The sequence below is a fragment of the Odontomachus brunneus genome, unplaced genomic scaffold (genome assembly GCF_010583005.1).
Source record: "Odontomachus brunneus isolate Ranch 3 - 2012 unplaced genomic scaffold, Obru_v1 Obru_scaffold_041, whole genome shotgun sequence".
NCBI classification, from domain to species: Eukaryota; Metazoa; Arthropoda; class Insecta; order Hymenoptera; family Formicidae; genus Odontomachus; species Odontomachus brunneus.
In genome coordinates this window covers 1,793,921-1,811,591 of record NW_022639491.1, presented here as the reverse complement: position 1 = coordinate 1,811,591, position 17,671 = coordinate 1,793,921, and the positions used below count along the sequence as shown (strand labels likewise).

General features: G+C 44.2%; 3 protein-coding genes across 4 annotated transcripts in view; 1 reads left to right on the top strand and 2 right to left on the bottom strand.

Moving 5' to 3' along the window:
* LOC116844474 overlaps positions 1 to 5,669 on the bottom strand; it is a 42,686-nt gene extending 37,017 nt beyond the window's left edge. Inside the window, exon 1 of one of the 2 annotated variants that reach the window (XM_032816008.1) lies at positions 4,695 to 5,669. The gene's annotated coding sequence lies outside the window, so the exon portion shown is untranslated. The remainder of the gene's footprint in view (positions 1 to 4,694) is intronic. The other variant, XM_032816007.1, reaches the window with a different exon arrangement.
* Positions 5,670 to 6,395: 726 nt separating this feature from the next.
* LOC116844469 lies at positions 6,396 to 13,568 on the bottom strand. The gene is made up of 3 exons (XM_032816001.1): positions 13,408 to 13,568; positions 10,295 to 12,674; positions 6,396 to 9,514 (listed from the first exon to the last, which is right to left on the bottom strand). The coding sequence occupies exons 1-3, from the start codon at positions 13,474 to 13,476 to the stop codon at positions 8,616 to 8,618; spliced, it is 3,348 nt and encodes a 1,115-aa protein (XP_032671892.1). The 5' UTR covers positions 13,477 to 13,568; the 3' UTR covers positions 6,396 to 8,615.
* An 840-nt stretch (positions 13,569 to 14,408) lies between these two features.
* On the top strand, positions 14,409 to 17,665 carry LOC116844473. The gene is made up of 3 exons (XM_032816005.1): positions 14,409 to 14,562; positions 15,149 to 15,250; positions 15,636 to 17,665. The coding sequence occupies exons 1-3, from the start codon at positions 14,434 to 14,436 to the stop codon at positions 15,999 to 16,001; spliced, it is 597 nt and encodes a 198-aa protein (XP_032671896.1). The 5' UTR covers positions 14,409 to 14,433; the 3' UTR covers positions 16,002 to 17,665.
* Positions 17,666 to 17,671: the final 6 nt, after the last annotated feature.

Genomic DNA, 17,671 nt, shown 5'->3' with positions numbered 1-17,671 from the left:
GAGAGAGAGAGAGAGAGAGAGAGAGAGAGAGAGAGAGAGAGAGAAGGTGATAGATGAAGAGTAAAACTATAGAAAAATAAATACTTTTATATCTGTTATGTAAAATTTATAAATTATACTCAATATTTTATACTATCAAGCAACTTGTAACTATAGTACGCGGAGATAATTTTATAATAAAAATTTAAGATTATCTATAGGATAATTCTAAAGATTCATAGGATTTTATAACTAAGGAATAGATTGATATTTTGCAGTAATACATTATTCTTTCGTATGTACTATTCTTTCATTTCATATGTACCATTATGTATATTTTAGGAACTACCATGTGCTATTAAAAATTTTCTGTTTCTAGCAAAATTTTACTGTGTTCCTTAGCAACATAGACTTTACTGCCAACTTATTCTTGCATTACTAGAAACATAGTAAAATTAAAGAAAATTTATATGAAAAAAGAGAAAAAAATATAATATATATATATATATATATATATATATATATATATATATATATATATATTAAAAATATATATAAAAATATATATTCTCTTCGTATAAAATTGAATTATTATTTTGATTCGCGAAACTCGAAAATTCTGTGCATCAACCGTATAAATATTTAGATAGTAACGTAGGCTTGCTGAAGGGTTAATTGATGCCTTAGGAACTAACGGCATTATTGCATTCGACGTGCGAAAAGGTTACATCGTTGATGATGACATCAGCCGATTGCAAACGGACACCATGTACAGGCTCTGTGAATCATCATACACCTTCCTTAAGTGTAGACGTCAGCGTGCATTATGGAGTCATTAAACTTCGCATTTAATTTGTATAGAAAATACCCTACACCTCCTCTTTCTCCTCCACCTCCTTCTTCTTTTCTACCCCCGTCGCTTCAATTTTCACGAGTCAACGAATAGATAAGCGTCCCGTACACGCGAGTGAGCACGAGGGCAAATTAATCATTTTCAATTTTACAGAACATGCAATGCGAATAAAGAAATTGATATATAAATTCATGGCCGCGATTATATTATTGACAGCGTCGCGCAAATGTGTCATGCTCAATCACGTGAGATCTCGCTGTGAAAAAATCTTTTTTCCATCAGCAATTTGTGAACACGCCACGAATGCGATCGCTATTTATCGAATGTCGATATTCTCATTTTCGTATGCAAATTTTCATTCAAAGTACGACGAGGAGTCGCTAAAATTGAGCGGTCATTTAAATGAGATTTTGACCGAACGCGCATCTCGAACGAATCGAGAGGAGACTTCTCTTCCCGAAGTTCGCCATTAATACGCGCGCACGACGAAGAGCTCGGTGTCTCGCGCGCTCGTTATTTTCGAGCTCCATCCGCGATCCTTCCGTGAGTTTTGCGATCGCGATGTTAAGTCGAGACGCGCGTTGCAACCAACTCTACAGCTATAATCCGGTACCGAAATAAACCGCGAAAATTCCGCTTCGCCGACAACGAAAGCGGCGAGTGCGGCCATTGCGAAGAGGCAAAGGTCGTCGCGCGGCGGCACACGATCCCGAACGAATTACGTAAGTTAGCAGAAATTCAAACTTTCTAAACGCGCGCCGCGCACCAAGACACGTCGGCGATCGCGATCGCGATCGACGTCGCCATAGATGCGATCTTGTGATATTCCGTTCGACGCGCGATCGCGAGCGGCAACCAACGTTCACGACGATGAAACAATCTTAACGGGTATCGTCGTAAAATCGTCGTACAAAAAACAAACCAAACAGTTTCAAAAACTAAAATATCGACTCACTGAATTTATACATATCAAATCGAATGTCTGTCGGTCTGTGGACGAGAGTTTGTATAATTGCTCTCTTCGTTAAGAGAAAAATACATAAAAATTAATAAATATTTATTCGGTGTATACTAACAGTATACACCGAATATAGTATATTTATTTATACTTATTAAAATGTAAAAAAAAATGTTTTATAAAATGTTGCATAAAATGTAAAAAAAAACACATTTTCTTAAAATCTTAAGAAAACCTTAGTTTTTCAATAAAAATAAATATTTATGCCATTAAATAAGAGAATTTAGATTTAAGTAAACATACTGTTAATATCCACACACACACACACACACATATCAAATAAATATTTACTAATTTTTAGATATTTTTTCCTCTAGTGTGTAGGACTTCGCTGCAAATATAGATTGCTATAAAACATGGACACCCTTCGTCCTTTGATTTCATCCCCTTGACACTTTATGATAATCTAAATTTTGATGTTTTAAGTATAAGAAGCCTGAAAAACGTCAGTTTAAACTAGTAAGAAATAATAGTAAACGGACATTATCACAACAATATAAAGAAAAGCAGTCTCGTAAACAAAGTATCAACACTGTATAAGAAATAATAACAAAGCTGAGAGAAAGACTCGAGTTTCTCAATAAGTTTCGTATTAATGGTTATTTTTTTTTTTTTCTTAGACTCGTCTCAAGTAAGGTGCTTAGACCTATATTAATAGTCATTACTTGAAACTTGTTCCAAGTAAAATACTCAAACTTTTATTCGGAGTTAGACCGTTTTTAGATGTTTTTCAGTTAAATTATGATAAATGTGACATTTATATCTGCAATAGCGATTCAATCAAAAAACTTTCATCTAACTCTGAATTTAAATCTTAATGTCTCGTTTGAAATGAGTTTCAACTAATGGTTATTATTAATACGGGTCTCAAATTTGAATTCAGATTTAGATGAGATTTTTTCAGCTAAATCACACGATTATATATTAGATTAGATACAAACTTTATATCAATAGTGATTACTTAAGACTTGGCTCCCACGTAGGACACTCAGATCTGAATTTAGAATTAAATTTATTTTTTTGTTTGAATCATTATAATATACACGATAATACATTTGTAATCGTGACTTAATTGAAAGATTACTTTCTAAAGTTACTTTACTTTAGAATTACTTTCTAAGTCTGAATATCTCATTAGAGGCAAGTTTCAAGCAACAACTATTGATACAGGTCTAAATGTCACATAAATCAAAATTCAACAAAAAAGTCCAAATCTAATTCTGAGTAAAAATCGAAGGATCTCACTTGAAGCAAGTATCAGATGACAACTATTAATACGGACCTAGTGGACGTCACCTAACATCCACTGCATGGATTTTTCTTCTGGTATCTAATTTTAATCTTCGCTAAATATATTTACTGAATGCGACGTGTCAGCTGTTCGTTCAGAGATTTTCTACGATGCGAGCTAACAAATAAACTACTCGACGAAATTTATCACTTCTTAATTTCCTGATCATCTCGAACGATACGCTGGGATTTCTTTTTTTCCCGCTGATTTCAATCGCGTTCTCGATCGCGATCTTCGATATCTCGGTCTACGGATGCACGTATCCAGAACGGCCTCGCTCGTTCAACGCATGTCGAAGAACGCCTCGTCGAAAATAATGACGTTACGCGATGTTGCTCGACGCAACCAACGGTACCCGTTCAACCAACGGAACCTTCCGTCTTTTATTTTCGCGTCGAGCAAGAGAAAAAATGGCGATGGAGAAACGCCGATCGGTTCGTTGCACGAATGACAACAACCGGTAGATGCTTTATTTGTGTGAGAACAATTTGCACAAAAAATTATACGAGAAAAGTCGGGGAGCGTTGTTATCACGCTCCATCTGAGCGTTATCATGCGCGAGATGAATTGATCCGATTAAAGATTGCCATTAAGAGGATCACGTACTTTCTAGAATCTTTATACTCGGTCATTTCGCTGTTTCTCATGTGTGCTTATCACAAGTCACTCTTCTTGCCGATAATTTATCATAACGATCATTATAGTCGACAATAAATAATTATTTGTTTTCAATCGCCGGATTACGATTGGGATTACGACATCCACTTTGTAGAGTTGTATTATAACATTTAAATGCTCGCTCATGCGCGTAGAGAGAGAAAGAGGGAGAGAGAGGGAGAGAGGGAGAGAGAGAAAGAGAAGGAGGGAAAAGAGAGATATGTATTCCGTGAACATTTTAAAATGATGACGAAATGACATTCAAAATAGTCAGTATGATGCGACGTATCCAAAAAATTTGTCCTTTCACGAGATTCGCTATATAACGGGATTTTCCGCCTTTTTCGGAATACGAAGCAACGTTCAATTGTCACTAAATGTTATCGTGATATAGTGTCTAAAATAACACCACGACTCACGTTTGCACAGCTAATCTATTGCCGCGGCGAGGAAATTCGCACCTCTCGTTTTCCGTAATGGCGTGCATAACCGCGAGTCCAGTTGCGCGTCAGTCTTCCCGCAGTAAAGAAAAACGCCGCATACATATATTCGCGACCCTTCTCAAAGTCAACGACACTCGATGCACGCTCCCCCTTGTGCACACGGAAGACTTCATACGCGCCCGTACCGGGAATATCACGTCAAAAAATCACGACTCCGGCGAATGACTTGAAGTGCGCGCGACTCAATGGCAAAATTTGAACAAGCTTCGAACGAGGAGAAGCACCGCCGCGCACAGAGTCCGATGATTCATGCGGAATTCACCACCGCGGGGAAGAGAAAGGGGAGAGGAGAGGAGGGGAGGTGAGGGGAGAGAGAGAGAGAGAGCCGGTGGGTCATTTCGCCGAGTAGCAAAGGGTTAAAAGCGGATCTTTACTGACACAATAAACACTCACCTCAAAAATACCCTCGACTCGGCGCAACGTGTTGCAGTTTCTGGCCTCCTCAGCGTCGTCGACCTCCTCTCGAAGTTCAAGCCGGATTCACCTCCTTGTTTCGGTCAAGCTGCATGGGTAGCCGTCGCGACCGGCCGTTGCTCCGAATGTCAAAGTGCGTGCACAATGGTCGCTGTCGTTCGTCTTGTTAGCGACCACCGACCTCATGTCAGAGACGACGCGGTGTGTCTCGAACGACCCGGCATAGACACCGTTTCCTCTCGAGCGTCCACACGAGAACACGTCGCGTTTCACGTATCGCTGCCTGTGCGTGAGTCCCTTCACACTGCAACGACGCCGCGCGACAATAACGGTCGCGTGTTGTCCTCTCTTCCTCTGTAAGGAAACGTGCACGACTCTCGTACGCGCCGACCGACGCACCGTAGCTGACTGAAGTGAGCGTGACGCCAAGTCCGCCGAGCGAGAGATCGCGCGCCGTGATTGGCCAATGCAAACCGCCGCCTCGCCGAGCGCGCCCGATCGCCGCGCGACCGGCCGCCGAAACTTGCCGAAACGCGGGCTGTTTCCCTCTCGCTCTTCCGCGCGCTTGCACGCCGCCCCCTCTCACTCTTTCTTTCTTTCGGCCGTTTCTGTCTCTGTCTCTCCTGCGTGCGAGTGCCCGTAGGCACCCTAGCAACGCATGGTGCGCCGATGGAGACTCTCCGACGTACGCTGGACCCCCTTCCTGATCTTTAACGAGATCTCCAACTGGCTTCTGCCCTTTGAGGGAGAGCTCGTCGGGGAAGGGCGACGCGTTGGCGAACTGCAGTATACCCGCGTATATCTCCGCAACTGTCTCATGGCGCCAGTGGCGTAATTTGTTGCTCAAGCGAGGTGAAAGGGAAGCTCGCATTTCAGATGATGATCGTTGTATCTCCGACAAAAAATATCGTCTTGAAATCTTGGATTGCGCGCTGCTCTCACGTGCGTGGCGTCACACAACTGTTGTTGTCGTCGGGGATCTCCTGCTTTGCGCGTGATCGTGATTTATTTGCTCGGCCGTCGTACGACGACGCCTTGCATCCTGGCTTACTTGGCCGAATCCTCGCGATGACAAAGCCGTGACGTGTCTCGCCGCTCCTCTCGCCGTACAAGTCGCAATTTGTACATTGATACAAATTGCCGGTCACCGATCACATGAGGCCGGCTGTAACCGCGGCGTGTTAGCCGCGAAAGTTTAACGAGGACCGCAAATACGTCGCGCGCTCTTGGACCGTTCGCGCGTGCAAAAGGCGATTTATTTAGACGGGCACGTGACGGGTCAAATAAAATCCACAAAAAGACAGCTCACGTGGTTCCGTCAAAGCGACGAGGTGGTCTCGGCTTTAAAGAATCGACCGACTCGAACCGGTGGAACAAGCGCGTGCTTAAACCGACAAGCGCGCGGCCACGAAGGTCGATCTCTCATCTCGTGACGTGCAACAGAAAATCTCACATAAATCACAAGTTTCCTCGGGCAACGTCTGTCCTAGCGACGGCGACTGTCTGTCAATTACATTTCATAAATAATGCGTTTACAGAACTATAACAAAGTGAAGTAATATAATCTAAGAAAATTCACGCCGCAAGAAATGAGAACTGAATAAAAAATGCTTTGGAATGAATTACATTGAATTAAAACAGGATAGAGAGATATCTCAAGTAGCCTGCATCTTACAAGACTGAGAGAGATACAAGTTTAATGCTGCTAGTACCTTATGTGATATTTAAACGCGGTCGATTCTTCTTTTAGGTCCCTTTATGATTCATTCCCACTCGAATCCCACGTTCCTTCAGCTTTCAGTTCTTGGCGGGTAAGCGTGTGTGAGAGCACGTGTTGTGTAAATGTGTTCCCTAGGGTGCCGGCTGGATAGCACCGTAGTTTATTTAGGACGAGTGCTCTTCCAAGCATCAACTTGGCGCGTGTACTGATTATATAGTCCGCAATTTGTCTCGATTCTCTTTCTCCGACACGTGGCACAAAGTCCTTAGAATTTCGAGCATACGTAATCAATACCTACACGTGCTCTCGCACAACACCAAGGTCGCGGGAAAAGTAGCGGCCAAGATAAGAGGTCCCGTCGAGAACACGAGCGACCGCCAGAATAGATGAAGTTGAAAAAAACGTGAACGCGGGCTAAATGATAATTTCCAAGGGAAACTTTCGAGATAACACTCTCACGAGCGCGACAAATCGTACATTTTACGTGTCTGACGCTTTAATAGTTCGCCTAAAAATCTCGGTTTCCCAACCGCCTCTTCCCTGCGCGCGTCGCGCGCAGAAATTTATGTTCACGAGAAGCGCGCGGTTACGATAATTCATCGTCGGCGATATATATTTTTCTCCCGTTGATAGTTTACGTCGCCTGCATCTTAAACGAAATTTCGCAGGCAAGCGATCGATTAGCCTTCGAGAATCTCGAGCGCGTTCCGTTCATGAGCGCAGGCGAGCCAGCCGCGTTTGCTTGGAAACGCGCTTGGATTCACATCGCCGACGGGACGGGTGAAAGTGTCCGAGTTCCATCGGCGCGACCGCAACCTGGTGCGCGCGCGAGCGAGCGCGTCTTGGCGATTCCGTGAGATTATTAGAAACACGCGACGCCTTATATTCTATTTATGTCCTGTCCTATCCTATCTTATCCTGTCCTATCGCGAGAGATATCGCGAGACGACGAAACGCTCGTGCGAAATGAAGCGGATTCGCTGTGGTCATAAAGATGTCCTGCGACGGGGAATTAATTGGCGGCCGATAGCGCGACACGGCGCTTATTTCGGTGCAAAGTAAATTCAAGTGTAATCGCATCGCGCGGCGAGCGGGCCGTTTAATAAGACAGATTACGCGCCACGCACCGGCCATGTCAAATTTACTTCTCATTGTGTTCTATCGTTCGCCCCGCTTATCCGCTTTATGACGTTCTCTTGCCGGGCTCCTCGTTGTCGCGAACACGAAGCTGAAACTTCCACGCCGCACGTTTCCACGGTGCTTAGATGAAAGGGGTCTTAATCACCCAAACTGAGAGCCATGTGATACCACAAAGGGTATTATAAAGTACCCTGTAATTAATAAGTATCCAATAATTGCAGCCCTTACTTCGAACTAATTGCTGTAACTTCTGTGTACAACTCTTTTACGAACTTGATCAATCTTCATACGGATGAACGATTGATACACTGAGGGAAAAAATATCTAAGAAATAAAAGATATTCAGTGGATGTTAATAACATGTTTGCTTATATAGTATAATCTCAAATAAAAAATATATATTTTATTAAAACCTTAGCTTATTATGAAAAGCAAGTGTTTATTCCATGTAAACAAAAGAATTTAACTAATTGTTTTATTACCCACCGAATACATATTTTTATTTCTTAGATATTGTTTCTCTCAGTGTGTTCCATCTACGATAAATCGTACAGAATTACAACATTATTTTTAACGACCAGATATTCGTGGAACTCACGGGGATCCCTAACGATTAACTTAGAATTGAATTCAAGAATGCCTCGATCGGCCGGCTAGTTTACTATGAATCGCCGCACGATAAAAAGCTCATTAATGTAACGTAAATTAATCGCAGACGCTGCATTTTGCAGGCGGCCTTTAATCGCGTCGAAGAAATAATTTAAAACGCGAGAGCGCAACTCTCTCGCGCGATAGTATAGCGAGTTAAATATAAACGAATATTAATATCTCCCGATCTCCAGCATAATCATTTAATCGAATTCGACAAACGCTCTTGTCACAAACATAATTAGCTACCTGACCACGAACTTTGTTAACTTCCTCAATTCTACGATTCCGAGTCGATAAGCCGGTAAAATCGATAGATTATGTGCTGTATGACGAATAGTGATCGTGATGAAACGTAATACCGCAAGAATACACTAATGTATGACGTAATTTTACATTGACATATCCCGATATACTATCGCGCTATCACGAAGCGGCGCAACGACGATCGAACTGGCGCCTCTTTTGGATATCCTCTCCGTCTGACCGCGGCGAATCGATGTCCTGCCCGATCGATACACCTGTCTTGATTTCCCGCCAGTATGTCGCGTTGCCAGCTTCTCTCTCAACATGTAGAGCTGGTCCCGTTGCTTGCGGTCAAACGTGCGTTTCTTCCGACCGCCTTCCTCAAACTTCATCTTCGTCAGCGACGAATACCCCGCTGCCTTCGTCCTCGTCCTGTCGTTCTCATTGCGAGGCGGTCGCCTGCTCGCCAGAAGTTCGTACAGCTTCTCGCTCGCGATCCGGTCTCGACGTCGCGGCCACCTCCTCAACGACTCGAGGACATTGTCGTGGCGCGACGTTGTCGCGCTGATCGCCCGCATCCTCGCCAAGCGCCTCATCTGCCGACGATGATGGGGATCTTGGATCTCGCACACGCTCTGATTTCGTGCGCGCTCAAACTTCAGGTTCACCGTTGGCAGCTCGACGGCTAAGCAGTCGCCGTCCTGACCCTCGCATGAGGACCGCGTCTGCTCGCGTGAAGCGCACACCTTCACGCATCTTTCGTCGCTCCTCTCATCCTGTGACGTGTCGCACTCCGCTGAAACCTCCGGAGAAGACTCTTTCTCGCAGACAACCTTGCCGCGACACTCGTTAGTACTGTTCTCCGGTCTCTCAAATTTAGTATCCTCGAAGCCGCTGTTCTCGCCGTCGCAGTCTTCCATCAAGGAGTCGCAGCCTGAGCAAGACTTGCCTGAGCAGTCTTCGGTGCGACAGTTCGACGACTCGATGCTCTCGCTCTTGGATCCAGCGCACTCTCCCGAGCAGGACGACTTCGTGCACTTCTCGCCTGCATCGCGTTTCGTCACGTTAGTCGCGAAAATAATCATATTAAGGTTCCTGGCTTCTCTCTGCGGAACTTTGGACTGATGACGTTAGAGGCGAGAAAATACACGATAAAAGTTCTTGCAATATACGTTGAAATAAAAAGATATATCTATAAAATTACACTTGCAACCGGTCGGGCACATCTATAAAATAGTCCGAACGCTTTTCTTCTGCTCTAACGACCAATAAATTGCTGTAAAATTAACGTGACAACTTACCTATCTTTTTTTAAAGTTTCATTTTATGGATCTTGTTATTTCTACGTATTTTGCATGAGTTGTCAGATTTTCTCGACGTCATAAATCAAAATAGCCGCAGCAAAAAGTCAGAAACCTTACAAAGATACATTCGTATACGAAAAAATTCCAGTTTGGGTAAATGAATAGGGACCAGACGAAGAACTTACTGACGGGAAGTAATATCTCCGTCACTGTGACCGAAAACATTCGTCTAAATATTCAGCTGCGTTAAAACTCAATTGAAGTAACTGAGAGCAATTGATTGAATAAAAATCTACGGGAATCTTTCTGTTCTCACAATCAACTTTTTTATCTGGCTCCCAAATAAAAAAAGTAATAGAAAATTCAGTTACAAAGATGTTTTTTTCGCGTGAATATTAAAGTCCGTCTGTCATAATGTATTTATTTGACGCTAATTAACAAAGAATATATTTTTCCTGGAACGCCACTGTCGTTGAATTATTATGTCAGGACAGAGTGAAACGCGTAATATAACATTCTACCTTCTGCGATTGGAGTTTCGCTCGTCGCCGGCGCTGTCGTCTCTCTGGACACCTCTTGACTCGACGACGGTCCAGGCGATGTTGTTTGAGTTTCTCCCGTGATCTCCAAGAAAGCGAAACCTTGTGTCGTTGGGATTATCATCGTTATGGACGTGTTTTCTGTGGTCATCGATAACAAAGTCGACGTCTTCTCATATTCGCTGCTCTCCTCCGAGCTTCGTTCGCTACTACATTCGCCCGATTCACAGGACTTCTTCGAGGCGACTGCGACAAGCGTTGGGCTTATCGAAGTCACATCCAAGTCCGAATCTTTGTCGTGAGTTTCGCTCATCGTGACCATTGAATCAATCATTTCCATTTTCATGTCAATGTTCGGTATCTTTTCGTCCTCTAAAGTCGTGGCTAATGTGATGGTCGTTGTCGTTGTCGCAACCGTGGTTGTCTCTTCCTGACGAGATTCCGGTGTATTATCTACCGTCGTCGTCGTCGTCGTCGTGGCCTGGATAGGTTCAGTTGTCTCGTATATCGCTCTTTCCGTCGCCCTCGTGCTCGAAGATTCCATGCTCTCTTCCAACGACAATTCGATTTCCTTCGAAATCTTCTCCGTAGTTTCATTCGTCGTCTCGGAGGATTTTGCGTTCTCCTCGGATTTATACGACTCGAGGCTCGCTGTCGTTACTTCGCTGAAATCGTCCTTCTCTTCTGATGTATCAACTCGAGTTGTCGTCATCGTCGTCGTCGTTCTGATCTCTGCCGTCTCTACCTCCGTCGTTTCTAACTCGGATATGTCGTCCACGTCCATTTCTGTCTGAGCCTCGGGGCTTTCCACCGTCTCCACGGAAAGACTGATTTTCGACACGTCGAAGTCCTGGATGTCCGACGTGCGTCGGAACTTCTTTATCATGTTCATGGGAATCTGGCATTCGTCGTCTAGCGGTGCGCCCTTGGGTGACAATTGCTTGAGAAAATCCTTGATGAGCTGCTTGATCTCGGGGCTCACGAGTTTGCAGTCTAAGAGCATCCGCAGACCGTTCAATAGACAAGCTCGCGGCGCGTTGCAGAGGATCTCGATGGGCACGTCCTGCATACCAGACAGACTCCACCTGATCTTGTCAAGGTTCTTCATCACGTTCTGGTAACGCGCAACTTGTCGTAGGTTCTCGTACGCGTCGAACAGCCTAAGCAGCTCATACAGACTCTCGACCATGTAGCTCCTATGCCAAAATCTCGCGTGTATCTGAAGAGCCGTCGCGATGTCCTTTAAAAAGCCAATCTCCTGCAGCTGTCCGGTGATCTCCATCACCAGATGAGCGGGCGTGGCTTGTTGATACTTCGGCACCCTGAGATATCTTTCGAGCACGTCGAGCTCGTTCAATTTATCCACCAAGTACCTCTTAGCTCCGACCACATCGTTGTGCAGCACGTCGTTGGGCAACACCAGGTCAAAGAGGTATCCAACGTGAATCGTCCCGTTCTCGTAGACGTTCCCGAGTAAGTGAATATTCTCGTCGATCGTGCCGACGTCGTCGACGAAGTGCTTAACGATGAGAAGCGCATGCCTCCTCAACTTGTCGCTCGCGAATCTCTCAACGTGAATGCCAATGTAGTACCTCAGGAAAGACGCCACACTGTGATGCTTTCTCAGTTCTTTCGGCGACATTGGCTCTAGAATACCCTGAAAACTGCGTCTGGTAGTGCGCGCGATCTCTTCAAAGTATCGTATGAACTCCCGCTCGGCAAGGAGAATGTCGCTGTCGAAATCATCGTATCTCACATGATAGAGAAGCCCGGACAACAAACTGGGCGTGATAGACAGGACTCCCTCATGCAAGAACTTCAGCAATGCCGGCAAGGAGAATCCTTCAGGGTACCATCTCGATATCTTAGACGAACGATATGCCAGATACGTAATGTTTGAGGCGTACATGATTAGGTCGTCGGGATACGGTAGATCATGTCGCTTCCTGATGCCGCGGCACACGTTCGCGCTGCTCCTCAGACAGGGTTCTGCAAGGGCGTAGATGTCGGCGCAGATCTTCGACGGTCTCATGTCCGGGTTTCTCAACACATTGGCCACCAGGTGGAATATGTTGTAACGTCGCTCCAAAGTCTGCCGGTACACGTTGCGCAACGCCTCGACCTCCACCACGCTGAAGTCGTCGTAGTGGATGTATAGGAGATTGCCGAAGGTGTCCAGGATTCGCGTTCGCAGCAACGCGCCATAATGAAGCAGTTGCTCCGTGGCCTCCTGCAGACTGTAGTTCGGCTTTGGCTCGACGTGATTCAGCCGCTCGAGGAGGTCGCGACTGCTCAAGACCGTATCGTTCTTTGGCTGCGTTTTGATTTTGTCGTCGCGTTTGTAGATCTCGTAGTCGATCGCCTGGACAAATGACGTCGTTTGTTGAAAAATGCATCATTTATAAAGGAACGTGGGATTCAGTCTTTGTTGATTCTCGTTACGAAGCGCGATTCGTCTCAATCTTTTTCTGCGCGCTGACAAGTTTTTCGAAGCAAAATTAAGTAAAAAATGATCCGCTTTTCCACGTGGTAAACGCAATAATTATGGCTCTTTTTTCCAGAAGGCCTGTGCGATTTCTTTTAGTTTCCGCGCTCCGTCGTAGCGAAGGTCACGGAGTATTTAACGATCAGTGCCAAGCGGCATTCCCATTGCTGGTCAATTTGATAACACGCCGCAATATTGGAGTGACGGCTTGGATGTTAGTAACACTATTATTGACGCCGAAACCGCGATAATGTTAATGGCCGATCTCTCTCTTTAATTTGACAAACAACGCAATGAATCTTGGCAAATAAGTAAACGCAATCTCCTGAGTTTTCACGAAATTATGACTACACAATTTTGCTTTAAACTATACAAATATCACTACGATAAATATCATTATGAAATATCTTTCAGGTAAAAAATTTGTTACTTCTGATTTTTATCAACGAATTATATCGTGAAAAATTTCTTCTCTAACCGAATTTTCAATCTACAAAAATACTCGTTTCAATTCTACGACGAACCTGTTTCGCGATTAAAATCTGGCCTCCCTTCCTTTGTTTTCTTTACTTCCTACTTTCTCGATAAAGCGAGAACATCCCTATCTCACCTGCGCAGATAGCACGAGTAACAAGGTCAAAGTGCACCCGATCCCCCGCGTCACGATTCGGGACGACATTGTCAATGTCGTAATTCACGCGTCGCTCGCAAGACGATGCAGTTCGCTGCGACAACAATGCAAACCGATCAAGCTGTCGCGTAGCTTATATAAGCGCACCCGTGCGCCTTTACGACGTGGGTGAGAGAAACGTACGGTCCAGTATATGTATGGGTTGCTGGGTATCGATGAGATTGAAATTAATTATGAGCACGGCTGGCGACGATACGGTGCCGCCGCCCTGGGAATCGCGCGACTCCCGCTTCTCATCTCGCGCGATCTGATACTATTCTCTCTCTCTCTCTTTCTCTCCTTCTCATAACTTATAAGTGACACCTCGCTTTTCAATAACATTCTGGACGTAACGCACACTTAAACATCTTTACAAATACAAGAATTACAACAATCACAAGGATTACAATCGAGTCGTCTCTCCTAATAAAACAAGCAATTTATTTTATCGCCTGGTTACTTTATTAACGTCACTCGAGATTTAGTTACCTCGGATGGAACCTCAATACTATTTTTATTATCTATCTTTGTGAATTCTATTTATTCCGTGGCTCTCAATGTCCTATTTCTCTTGGGACCCGAGGAACGCCTACGAACCGCGCGAAATAGCGCAGATCGGTATACCGATTCGCGTCCTGATCCTATTCCGAGGATTAACACGCGAGTGGGGCTAATCGCGATCGACCCTGACGCGATAGAACGTAGCTAAAACCCTCCGCAAGCCTCATCTCGAATTCTGCCCACCTCGACGACGATGGTCGGTCGAGCTTGCGCAGTCTCTACCCCCAATATGGATTCCCCGAGCGATGCACGTCCTCGACTGAGGGTGCAACGATTTTAACGGGAATTTCGCGTTCAGAAGTGCTCGCGGACACAATCTCTCGCCTTCGATCACGTCGCAACGGTCGCGTTCGACCTGTGGACCAGGTGTAAGCACACCATCGTTGGAAGACAGAAAGTAACGCGATGTCCCAGGACTATCAACACGCTTGCGAGAGGGCGGAATTACTCGGCCTACAGAAGCCGAGCGAGGAGGAGTGGAGGCAGACGCAGGCGGCGGAGGGTGAAAACGACAATGACGACGGTGCATTACAGGTAATCGCGTTTGTGTTTCATTTTCGCTACACGCCCAGCCGCCGGGAGGATCGCATAAATCCGCGTTATCAGTCCGAGACTCATCTTTAAGATGATTACGGATGATCACGTTCGCCAACAAAAGCGTGAAAGCTTTGCCGTCGTTCTTTCCTTGATTACTATTTAACGACCGTGCGAAAACGTGACCGCACATAAAAGTGTTAAAAATGTATACACGAAAAAATATAGTTTTTTCACATAAATTCTTTACAATTTTATTATATTTTTAATAATCCTGGAATAGACTATGAGTAAGATCTATTTTGCTAAGGAACATAATAAGTTTCGAACATAGTAATAAAATCCTATTGTAATTTGTACTATAACATTTTCTCCGTGTACGCTGCCGTTCACACGTTTGACACCCAACACACCGCACAACACAGTCGCGCTCGCGTTATGTTATACGGCGGCGGAGTCAAGTTGCGCATCCACGTGCGAGCTGGATCATCGAAAAACAAATCGCCGACGCGGCCAATCGCGAGTTCATTAGCGTCCGGAATTCGCATGTCGTGGTATAATTCCTCTACGCTTGATCTTATCTCAGGACTTGGATTACACGAACGAGACGGCTGGACGCATCGGCGGCGGGCTGGACGAGCTGAACAGCATTCTGAGTACCACGCAGAAGAAGCTCAACAGATTCAAGGTGACTTAGGACAATTAATCGCACGTCCCGATTAATCCACTTCGCGTATGTTGCCCGAGCTAATTATTATTTTCGTCGTAACGCTCGCTTCGCGGCATTTACGACCGATACGACGGCGGAATGCTTTATGCCGCTCAAATTGATAACCGCTCTCCTCCTCGCTGCACTTCGCTGTGCCTATATATCGATCAGCCTAGACAAATTGTCGCACGCTGGATTCACGGTTCTAAACGCAACCTACCTACGCAACTAAGCAACCTACGCACGCTACGTCTCGCCGCTCGCATAATAATCGACATTCGCACGCGTATCCCGTTTTCCTTACGCTCTATCGCGAGAACAACAACGGAAGAGAACTTGACATGAAGTAAGACAAATTTCGCAGACAGTCTGCGGCAGTCTTGGCACATTGCTCAAGGTGAAGGTCGGCTCCCGCGGTGGCACGCCGCATCACAAGCCCGAGGATCTGAATCCTGACGCTAGCCAGGAGATCCAGGAGGAGCCAGGATCCGCGGCGGCGGCGGCGACGGCAACGGCAGACGAGGTGATGACGGTGGAGACAATCACAGAGAGTGAGACGGGTCTTGAGAGTGGTGTTCGGCCGAACAACGGCGCCAATCCAAAGCATATCGATCTCAGCACAAAGATGGGCTCTCATCTTGACAAGCTGGATTCGTTGATCTCGAAGGCTGAAAACGCTCAATACAGTATGCAACATCAGACGAAGCAGATGCGGAAGTTCATGAAGTAAAGTCGAACTCGCCGCTGCGAGCCGCGTTTTACACCCTTAACGAATTTTATGCTGTTTCCACGAATTAACGCGGTATTGGTTGTCATCGTAGGTCGACTTTAATATCTTCCATTTTGAACGTAGAGAATTTTTACGAAGAGGTGACTGGTCTCATCACCAGTATATTGTATATGTGCGTTCTGTCCACGCGTTAATTAAAATCCCCGAGCTTTTTGGCCGTTAATAACTATAAAATTCCTCGCGTTTTGCCGTAGGAGAAAACGCATAGCGATGCGAAGGGGGTGCGATATACTCGCGAGATAGAGAGCCGGCCAACGCGTCGTACTAGAAATCCGTTGTAGACTCACGATTGTTGCATTACGTGTGTAAAGTTTAATTGTTGCATCGAATATCGATCGGATATTTTTATCGTGATATATTTTTGCCAACGGGCGAACGATTATCGCGGATGATTGTTGCCGATTCTTTTATATATGTCGTGCGACATTCTCTTTGTCGCTAAGAGCCCAATATTGTTACAATAATATATACATGTGTTGTACATATATACATATATATATATATATATATACATATATATATAATACGAATATTGTTGACGAGTCTAGTGTCGTTATATAGATGTACCAATGTATATCCGGTAATCGGAGCTTTGTGCTTGGATCATTGACAATATCGACATATCAGGTGTAAGAGATACGAGAGGACGAGATTATTGAACAAGAAGTGTGCCCGCGCGCATACACGCGAAAATCGAGCCGGTGATAAACTTTCCTACTCTTCGAACACAATGTGATAATTATTTTACATCGATCTAGAGATTGCGCTACGACCTCCTAAGATCCGTGTATATTTTATTATCTGGAATAGTTTGCTCTCTATTTTTCTAGATCGATAAGTTTGGAAATCGCGTAGGTAATATGTAGGAAGGTGAGGGGCTATATTTTATTATCAAATATAGTTTGTGCTCTATTTTTCTTTCTCTCTCTTTCTACTTAAATTTAGCGACGTCATTACCGATAATATTAGAGATAGCTATCTGTATAAGTCGATACACATGCATACATATATATATATATATATATATATATATATATATATATATATATATATTCGCCGTTTCTCGTTGCATTACGATTCGAAGCAATAAATTATATTAAGTGCCTTGCTTTCGGTTATCTCTTCGTGTAAGGCGTAACGATTCACAATTCAATCTATTTGTAATCTTCTCTGTGGAGAAGAGATTTATCCTTTCGGAAAAGTATTCTCATTTTCGAATAAACGAAATGTGTAAGTTGCTTTTTTTGAAAGTAGATCCGTGAGATAAAGGAAATTTTGTACCTCCTTTCTCAAATGATACAAATGTCTGAAATACATCTTGGAGACATCCTACAGTCATTAAAACTAAGCAGGATATCTTTCAGATATCTCTGAGACGTCTTTTAGATACTTATGCTGTATGAGTTACATTTTTTAAGATAGACGATAGTGTTGTCTCCCTCCATATTGTAGCACAATCGTTGGATTTATTATAAAAAAAAGAAAAAGATTAATCTTATGATATGTTATATGCAAACAATATTAATCTCTACAGAGACTTAAGCTTTATTTCTTATACTATGTACACACATTTAAACTTTTCTCTACTATATAAAGATATCGCAGAAAAC

What these genes read in the sequence shown, in the direction of transcription:
- LOC116844469 (XM_032816001.1), bottom strand. Translation starts at nt 13,476, where the DNA reads ATGTCGTCCCGAATCGTGACGCGGGGGATCGGGTGCACTTTGACCTTG. An exon ending in TACTCGTGCTATCTGCGCAG is followed by an intron (nt 12,675 to 13,407) that starts GTGAGATAGGGA and finishes TCATTTGTCCAG; the next exon opens with GCGATCGACTACGAGATCTA. An exon ending in CGAAACTCCAATCGCAGAAG is followed by an intron (nt 9,515 to 10,294) that starts GTAGAATGTTAT and finishes AACGCGATGCAG; the next exon opens with GCGAGAAGTGCACGAAGTCG.
- LOC116844473 (XM_032816005.1), top strand. Translation starts at nt 14,434, where the DNA reads ATGTCCCAGGACTATCAACACGCTTGCGAGAGGGCGGAATTACTCGGC. An exon ending in ATGACGACGGTGCATTACAG is followed by an intron (nt 14,563 to 15,148) that starts GTAATCGCGTTT and finishes ATCTTATCTCAG; the next exon opens with GACTTGGATTACACGAACGA. An exon ending in AGAAGCTCAACAGATTCAAG is followed by an intron (nt 15,251 to 15,635) that starts GTGACTTAGGAC and finishes CAAATTTCGCAG; the next exon opens with ACAGTCTGCGGCAGTCTTGG.